Below are 9,332 nucleotides of genomic sequence, written 5' to 3'. Positions count from 1 at the left end.
CAAAAAAGTGTGCTTTGTAGCGAGCCACTGTTGGAAACCTGGGATCACTATTTTCGAGTGCCCTTTCTCCAAATCATGCCGGCAGTACCTCTGCCCTGCACTTCAGCTCCCTACATGAACCAACTACTTTGATAGTTTGAACCTTCTCAAGCTACACTTGGACCGAAATCCCTCCCTGGCATTCGACCGCGCGCGCGATCGAGTTTCCACGCGAAGCTCCCGCGCGGAGCGCTGTCTTTTCTCTTTACATTAACTGTTGACCAGTCTGCCCACGCTACGACAAATTGCATGCAAAGCATTGCTTCCGGCCGGCCGCCCACGTCTCGAATGCCCACGCTTAAAGCTGACCACATCGCATGTGAGGATGTATTTGCATGCTGCTGCCTAGTGCCCAGCCGAGCACAGTACTAGATTTTTTGCATGTGAGAGGCGGAGCAATAATTGCATGCATGAGAGATTAGTCCATTCTCCCTAATCTTCTCCCTAATCCTGCCGTTTCAATTCCCTTTTATCATTTTTTTTGCAATTCCTTTTTTGGAGGTTTTTTACTAATTTATTTTAATTCGCTCTCCCTTTGTTCAATTCCTTTTTATGGTATAATTTTTATGTTTTTTGACTAACTTTTTTACAATTCCCTTTCTACAATTCCCTTTTATTAATAATCCTATATTTTGCTTGTTTGTGTTCTTAGTATCAAAATTCCATTTCCCTTTAATCAATTCTCTTTTAGTTCTTGCCAAGTCATGTTTCTTTGAACCAACTATTATAATTCCCTTTTTCGGGCTAGTGGTTTTTAGGGGGGAAATAACGGGTGGGGAATTACACTTGCAACTCAAATGAACTACCACTTGCTACTCAAATGAAGTACTATTTTTAAGTTGTAAGCTAACAAAAGTTGCTAAAATATTCTAAATTAAGTTTACTTTTTAGGGTTGCTAGGTCTTTAAATTTACGGTTGATAAATAACGGGGCACCGGGTTGATCAACTTGTAAACAAAAAAAATAGCGCTAAAATATTCTAGTTGAAATTAATTTTTTAGGGTTGATAGTTATTTATATTTACTATTGATAAATAACGGGTCACTGAGTTGATAGCTTGTAAATTAAAAAAATAGTCGCTAAAATATTTTTCTAAATGAAATAGTTTTAGGGTTGGTAGTTATTTATTTTTACTGTTGATAAATAATGGGGTACCGAGTTGATAGCTTGTAAAATAAAAAAGTCACTAAAGTAAACTAATGAAATACTTTTTAGGGTTGATAGTTATTTATATTTACCGTTGATAAATAACTGGACACCGAGTTGATAGTTTTTTATTTTTACTGTTGATAAATAACGGGACACCGGGTTGATAACTTATAAACAAAAATAAGAGTCGGTAAAATATTCTAAATTAAATTAAATTTTTAGTGTTGATAGTTATTTATATTTACCATCGAAAAATTACGGGTCACCGGGTTGATAGCTTGTAGTATAAAAAAGATTCGCTAAAATATTCTAAATAAAATTAGAATATTTTACCGTTATAAATAAGCTTTTAAGGGTTGGTAGTTATTTATATAGCATGATGCAATTTTAATAAAAATATCAAGTAGTACTTATATAGCATGATTTATTTAAGTTACAATTCCCTTTATGCAATTCCCTTTTATAATAATTCTACATTTTACTTGTTTGTGTTATTTGTATCAAAATTCCTATTATATAGACTATATTATCTTTTTAATTCTTTTTATCGGGCTAGTGGGTTTTATGGGGGGAAGTAACGGGTGGGGAACCTCTTGCAACTCAAATAAACTACCACTTGCGACTTAAATAAACTACTACTTTTCACTCAAATATATTACTATTTTTCGGGTCGATAAATTTTCACATTTACCGTTGATAAATAACGGGCAAAGGAGTTGATAAATTTGAGAGATAAAAATATCCTAAAACTATTATAAATATAATTAGCTTTTTCGGTCGATAAGTTTTCATATTTACTGTTGATAAATAACTGACAGAGTGTTTAATAAATTATGAGCTAAAAATGTCCCCAAAATATTCTATATAAAATTAGGTTTTCGGGTAGATAACTCTTCCCATTTACCATTGATAAACAATGAACAGAGAGGTTGATAAATTGAGAGCTAATAATGTTCCCAAAAATATCCTAAATGACATTAGTTTTTTGGGTGGATAACTTATCACATTTACCGTTGATAAATAATGGGTAGAGGGGTTGATAAATTTTGAGCTAAAAATATTTCCGAAATATTCTAAATGATATTAGCTTTTCAGATCGATAACTTTTCACATTTACCGTTGACAAATAATGGGCAGAGGGCTTGATAAATTCGAGAGCTAAAAATGTCCCAAAGATATTATAAATAAAATTACCTCTTTGGATCGATAACTTTTCTCATTTACCATTGATAAATAACGGACGGACAGGTTGATAAACTATGAGGTAAAATGTTTCTAAAAAAAATCTAAATAAAATTAACTTTTTGAGTTGATAACTCTTCACATTTGCCATTGCTATATAACGAACATAGGGGTTGATAAATTGTCGGCTAAAACTTTTTTCTCCAAAATATTTTTAAATGAAATTAACTTCTAGGGTTGATAATTTTTGACATTTACCGATAACAACTTAGGTATATAGTGTGCATAACTTTTAGACCAAGCAAATTTCTAAATATATAAGGACGGTGCTAGTTTTAAGATCTCGTTGAGGTCGATTTTATTGGTGAAAATAAATTTAAAATTGTAGTTATCGTTTGAAACGGGGAAAAATTTGGATTGGGAAATATATTGGCTAATGTCAGCTTTTCTATGTATTATATCAGTTGTGACGGTTTACTGGTTTTGTTTGCTGGAACTTATCAAAATCTTTTTTTACCTCTTACCGTGTAAACTGAGAGTACAAAGTATATGCATCTCCTTTTTAACAACAAACAAGTTGTAGCTCGGCTGGTGAGGTTGCCGCACCGCAACAGCAGGTTGCTGGTTCGAGCCCCGTCGGAAGCATTTTTGCCATCGCGCGCATGAAAGCAGGCCGAGAAAGCGGGGACTGCCCGCGCGGGGGTCCAGAAGGCGGGACCGCGGACGAAAACGGAAAAACGCATACGTTACTGAAAGGGAAAGCTCTGGTCGGAAATCGATCGCGCGAGCGCTCGACCGCTACCTAGGGCTGCCCCACTTGGACGAGCCTTTCTTCATGGAGATGAGAGAAAATTGCATATTGCTACCACAATTGCGGCTAGGGTTTCAGAAAACTACCACTTTTCAGGTCGATCAACTGCAAAAAACTGCCACTTTTGCGTTTAATGGTTTCAGAAAACTACCAATTCTGTGTAATACTCGGTTTGACCCATTTGATCAAGTTTTTGACAGAGATGGCCCACCATGTCATTCAGATAGAAAACTTGATCAAATGGTGGGTCGTCTCTGTCAGAAGCATGATCAAATTGGACCAAACCGAGTGTTACACACAATTGGTAATTTTCTGAAGCAATTAGACGCAAAAGTGGTAGTTTTTTGCAACTGACCGGAAAAGTGGTAGATTTTTGAAGCCCTAAGCTCAATTGTGGTAGCAATATGCAATTATCTCTGGAGATGATTATTATCCTCTCTGTATGGGCAATCTGAAACACTACCAGTGCCAAGATTTTCAAAGGCGTCAGACGTAACTTATGCAGATGCAGAGCTATTTTTAAAGAGGAGTTGCGGTGACTAAAATTCAGAGCAAAACGAAATAAATACATGTTGTCAGGCTGGGTAGATAGTTTCATTTAATTTTACCCCTTCTTTTTTGTACAGCTCTCTTGCGGATTACTATTTTTAGAATTAATTTTCCCGAGACACTACGACATAAGGGAAGAAGGAAATCAAAGATAAGGACACGTGTTCAACATAAAAAAGATAAGATAAGGATATGGAGGCTGATGGCATTAGGTTGAGGCCCTCAACGACCACACGTCTCTCCTGCTGAATGCCGCTCACCGGAACTAGGAGCGTCGGAACTCTGAAGCACCAGGACCCCAACATAGAGAGACGCCGGATCTAGCCCATCTCATCTGAACGAGCCAAAACCCTCGACGGGACCAACGGCCACGGCCTAGCTAGCACGATAACAAAAGTCAAGCTGAGAGGGTGAACCTTATTTCACTTACTGATCGAATTATTGAGTTTTATTAATTACGAATCATCATATTTTTTTTGCGGGTATGGAGTTACACATTTCTGTAGAGTTTTCCATAAATATTCCACTCGAATCTATCCTACAAAATAAATGCCATATACATCGATTGATCATTGATGCAGAGGTTGGGTTTCCTTTTTTCTACTAAATAAAAATATAGCAAAACTGATAAATCTCAATTGACTGAGATATAGCAAAACCGATAAAAATATATAATACAAGCAGACCAGTAAAACAATACACACAAAATACAGCGACGCAGGCAACGATCGCTCGTGTGCATACCTGTACGTATCAAGCTTGGGTGTAGAGGCGAGCCTGGAGCTTGGGTTCAGGTATGGCCTCCAGCGGGAACTTGCGCGGCGTGGTCATCCCGTATATCTCCTCCATGCTCAGCGCCTCCTTGGTCACGCCGCTCGGGAGCCTCCACGTGAACCCGTGCAGGAGGTTGGCCAGGCTCATCTGGATCACCTTCAGCCCGAGGCTGTACCCTGGGCACATCCTGCGCCCCGACCCGAACGGCAGCAGCTCGAAGTCCTGCCCCTTGACGTCGATCTTGCTGCCGATGAACCGCTCCGGAAAGAACTGCTCCGGCGTGTCCCACAGTGCTGGGTCGCGGCCGATGGACCACACGTTCACGAGCACACGCGTGCCGACGGGGATGTCGTAGCCGCCAACAGACGCGTCCTGGCGGGACAGCCGGGGCGCCAGCATCGGCGCCACCGGGTGCAGCCGCATCGTCTCCTTGACAATGGCCTCCATGTAGGGGAGACTCGTCATGTCCTCCTCGGTCACCCAGTGCTCTCGCCCCACTACGCGGTCCAGCTCCTCCGTGGCCTTGGCGAACACCTCGGGCTTCTTCAGGATCTCCGACATTGCCCACTCCACCGTAATGGCCGAGCTCTCAGTGCCGGCGACGATGAGGTCCTGCGTGGAATTAAGTATAGTAGTTTTGTGCGATTAGTGGTTCACCGTATTTTAGCTTCCGCACCGCACAGTCGATCGGAAATGTTGAAACTGAAGTTCTTTTACCGACTACGTAGTAACGGAACGTGTTGCGACTTGCGACAGAAAATTACATGGACATGGACGCACTTACGAGAATGAAAGCCTTGGCGCCATCCCGATGAATCGGTACCTCGAGATTGGGGTCGCTAGTTATCTCCAGCAGCACGTCCACCATGTCCTTCACCACGAAGCTCTCCCCCTCGAGGCGGCGCCGCCCGTTGTGCTCGTCAACGACGTGCTCTAGGAACCGGTCGAACTTCTTGCTCAGCTTCTTCATCCTCTTGATGTACCCCTGCAGGTCCATCCAGTTGAGCCACGGTATGGAGTCGCCGATGTTGAACACGCCGTTGAGAAGGAACCACTCGTCGACCATCCACCTGAACTCCTCCTGCGTCGTCGTAGCCTCCTTGTGCAGGTACTTCTTGCCCAGCACCATGCGCGTGATCACGTTGAGGCTCAAGGTAAACAGGTGGTCCTTGAGCAGCACGACACGCCCGGAGGCGTCGTGCAGATCGCGCATGAGCGCGCGCATCTCCTCGCTGCGGATGTACCTGTATGACTCGAGCCGCTTGGCACTGAAGAGCTCCGTGAGGCACATCTTGCGTGCCTGCCGCCAGTAGGCGCCGTAGGAGGACCAGGTGATGTCGTTGTAGTGGTAGGCTGTGTACTTGCCAGCGGCCGTCTTGGGCCGGTCGATGAACACGACGTCCTGAGTTTTTAGGAAGAACTTGGCCATCTCGGCAGACGAGCCGACCACGACGGGGATCGAACCGAATTGGAGGTACATGAGAGGGCCGTACCTCTTGGAGAGCGCATGGATGGAACGATGGGGGAGCGATCCGATGAGGTTGAGGTTCCCGATGATCGGCCAAGGCTTAGGTCCAGGTGGGAGCCTGTATGCCCGGCGGCCACGCCGGAGAAAATTTTCTAGGAACAGCACGCTGGCGAGCACGATGGCGAGGAAGGGCGCCCATTTCAGCTCCATTGGAGGCTTGAACCGGCCTCGATTTCTTGGGTGCCTAGCGTCCACTTATTATGCCTGGTAGTAAGGGCCTATGCAATGGTCTAGACAACTACGGTCTGTTCTCCACTGAGGCGTTTTACGGTAGGGATTACTAGTCGTTTGGGCTTAGTAGTATTGCGTCAATATCCACATTAATTGCAAGGGTACTTTTGGCAATTTAATTGTCTATTTCCATATTATTTCTATTCTGCTAAGTGCAATTTGGTCCATGGTTAGAGGATAATCTATTTGCTGTGCCCATGCTACTATCACCGCTGTGTCCATGACCAAGCCGAGCACAACCTGCACGTCGCCGGCTGGAAAAAACAACAAACACGTCAAGCAAATCGACGAGCAAGCTAGCTTGTACCGGTGCAGCAAGTTGGTCGCCGGCGCCAGTGCTGCAAGTCTACAACCATGGCGTCCTCCGCTGCTGCTGCTTGGTCGTCGGCATCTCTGAAGCAAACATGACGGTCTTCGCTGCTGCCACTTGGTCGCCGGCGCCCCTACTACAACGTCAAATCATGGCGTCCTCTACCGCTGCCCTAGTGCCCTTAGTCGCCGGCGCCGCTGCTGCAACGTGCAACGATGGCTGTTGCTGGGGCTTGCATGACGGTAGTACAATTTTGGACCGGAAAGTCATACGTGAATCTATTTCGCTACCAAAATTGTCCTTCCTTGTGATTTTTGGTTTAAGGTAGTGCTGGATTTGTTTCTACGCCTACCATATTTGGCTTTCCGTGAAAATATACTACTCCTTTGAGTTACAAGTATTAGTTAATCCAGGCCATCAAATAGTGCTGCCTGGACGGCCCATATTTCTCTGTCCCTACCGTAAAAGATCCCCTGAACAAGATACCGTCAATTCCATGGAGTATATTTGTTCTGCATGTTTGCCGCAGAAAAAAAAAGCTTCTCAAATTAACTATCTCGGGTTCATGTCTATTTTTGATCCGCAAACAAATCTTACTTCGTATCGATGCATGCTCAAGTAAGAGCTAACAATCCAACAAACGGACTATCGGCGTGCCGATGCCCAAAATCGAGCTCACCCGTGCCTCCCTTTTTGCGCCATCGCGTGGTTGCTATTCATCTGGCGCTGCAGGCCGAACCCAATTCGGAGGGAGGCTAGCAGGGGCGCCGGTGTGAGCTCAAAATGTGGCCGCCAGCCCTATCCGCAGGATATTGCCAATATTCTCTCCAAAACCATTCTCTTTTCCTCCATTTCTCCTCTACATCACACAGTTTCACTGCCACCATCGAGAAGTCGCACTCGTCCATCATGGCGTGCATGACTGACGCCGCTTCGCACGCCACCAAGTGGGATGAGCAGGCCACGCATATGGAGGTGGTCGTGGCAACAAAGTGGGTGTCGGTCATCGAGAGGAAGGACATCAAGCTCGACCGTACCTGATAAGGCTAGCGTGGCAGCGAAGAAAAAGGAGGACCTAGAAATGTTGCGACATGGACAACGACGTAAGGTCGTGGTGCGCGGAACAACGACCTCGACACCATCGGCGACAGAGACCCCATCGGCGACCGAGACTTCACCGGCGACAGCTACTCCACCACCGGCAACCCCATAAAAGGTGCCTTCTACCCAGTAATGCTGGTCTCCCTGCATCCTTTTGTGTTTCAATAGACATTGATTTGCAGCGATTTGCGATGACGTGATTGCCGAGACTATGTGATCGGTTTGTAAACATCAAAACTATATAATCGATGATCTATAATATTTGAATTTATTTAAAAGCCGCATTTGGAGGCTGCGGCCCGATGGCCCCGATAGAATGTACTTATGCTGACGCTTCCCCATAAGATCATGCACCGGACACCTTATGAAGGGGCCGAGTGGAGATGCTTGGTAGGAAACTGAGCAAACCAGCAACGATACGAAAGATGCATCGCAGCGCTATGATTCATTGCCACTGCTATCATGGAGGGCACCACGAGCGAGACCCTGTCCGGCTCGCAGCAGGCAGCAGCAGCAGCTATTGGTCCGTGCTGGCCTTGTCTTGACTGGCGGCGACGACGCAGCGTTGCACGCTGATATGCGCCTGGCCGCGCCGTGACCACCAATGGGCCTCTCTCTCCATGGGAATGAATGGGACGACGACGCACCATGTGGCCATAGCCTGCGCGTTGTTCCTGACGGGGCTCCAGGCCTCCACGCGGCGGTGAAAGAGACGACGACGCAGCAGCTTTGGTATCGTCCAGCCGTCTAGGTCCGACGGCGACAAGGAGTGTTTTTTGATTGGGCAACATACAGATTTTTAGACTTCTCCGTTCTTCTCATCTCTATTACTGTACTAGAATACCTGCTGTGGTCAAGATTTTTTCTTTTACTGGAGGGCACCGAAATTAGTGGTTACCATGAAATCTCGAAAATTTCGGTAATTTACGGTTCGAGTTAACTCATACAAAAATTGAATTCAATTTTTTCGAACATCAAAACAAATAAGATTACTTTCCTAGTAGTAACTAGATAGTGGTACTTGCAGTACAAAGTGGTCACATGGTCCCGCGATCGAATCCCTGGTCAGCTAGTCTCAACTTTTTACAATTTAGCCTATCAACGAGTAAAATTAAAATATGTCAGCAGGTGAAGTCAAGCCCGGAATCGATGAGGACGCCCGGAAAGACTTACTAACACAACAAACCGTCGCATGTTTTATAGAGCATACACTACTTATTTGACCTTATTCATGAAGTTCAAATTCATTTGATTTTTTTTTGTCCGGTAGCAGAGTTTCTCGAAGGGGAACAAGATTTTTGGTTTTCGGCGAGATTTCGGAAATCTCGGCTGAGAAAAAAATCTCTGGTTGTGGCCATAAAGCAAATGCCCTCTGACAAGGCATCCAGGCCCGATGACTTTACTGTGGTGTTTTTCAAGAAATGTTGGGAAATCATAAATGACGATGTAATGGGTGCCATACACCAATTCAATAACCTCCATGTTGCCCACCTCCAATGGTTGAATTCGGCCAACATAGTGTTCTTGCCAACAAAGGAGGGGGCCAAGGAGATCTCCGAGTATAGGCCTATTAGCTTGATCCATGAAAATGCGAAAATCATAGTGAAGATGGCCATTTGGCTTGCCCCTCTCATGAATGACCTAGTTTGTAATGGCCA

At 44.7% G+C, this 9,332-nt stretch overlaps 1 protein-coding gene across 4 annotated transcripts; it reads right to left on the bottom strand.

The window, feature by feature from the left end:
• Nucleotides 1-3,621: 3,621 nt before the first annotated feature.
• On the bottom strand, nucleotides 3,622-6,279 carry LOC127342927 (trimethyltridecatetraene synthase). Of its 4 annotated transcripts, none has more exons than XM_051368950.2 (3): nucleotides 5,289-6,279; nucleotides 4,475-5,116; nucleotides 3,622-3,640 (listed from the first exon to the last, which is right to left on the bottom strand). In XM_051368950.2, exons 1-2 carry the CDS (start codon nucleotides 6,180-6,182, stop codon nucleotides 4,484-4,486), a joined length of 1,527 nt encoding a protein of 508 aa, XP_051224910.1. In that variant the 5' UTR covers nucleotides 6,183-6,279; the 3' UTR covers nucleotides 3,622-3,640; nucleotides 4,475-4,483. The 4 variants fall into 4 exon arrangements, with proteins under 4 accessions (XP_051224910.1, XP_051224909.1, XP_051224908.1 ...); XM_051368949.2 differs by lacking the exon at nucleotides 3,622-3,640 and adding an exon at nucleotides 3,779-4,109; XM_051368948.2 differs by lacking the exon at nucleotides 3,622-3,640 and adding an exon at nucleotides 3,779-4,105.
• Nucleotides 6,280-9,332: the final 3,053 nt, after the last annotated feature.

This window comes from Lolium perenne, chromosome 3, assembly GCF_019359855.2.
Source record: "Lolium perenne isolate Kyuss_39 chromosome 3, Kyuss_2.0, whole genome shotgun sequence".
Lineage (NCBI taxonomy): Eukaryota > Viridiplantae > Streptophyta > Magnoliopsida > Poales > Poaceae > Lolium > Lolium perenne.
Note: the sequence above shows the minus strand (reverse complement) of the source record. Positions and strands in the feature narration are given on the sequence as shown.

Bases quoted from the DNA above. Each gene is read 5' to 3' on its own strand.
- LOC127342927 (XM_051368950.2), bottom strand. From the start codon at position 6,182: ATGGAGCTGAAATGGGCGCCCTTCCTCGCCATCGTGCTCGCCAGCGTG. The intron at 5,117-5,288 runs GTAAGTGCGTCC...AATTCCACGCAG, and splicing joins GCGCCAAGGCTTTCATTCTC to GACCTCATCGTCGCCGGCAC.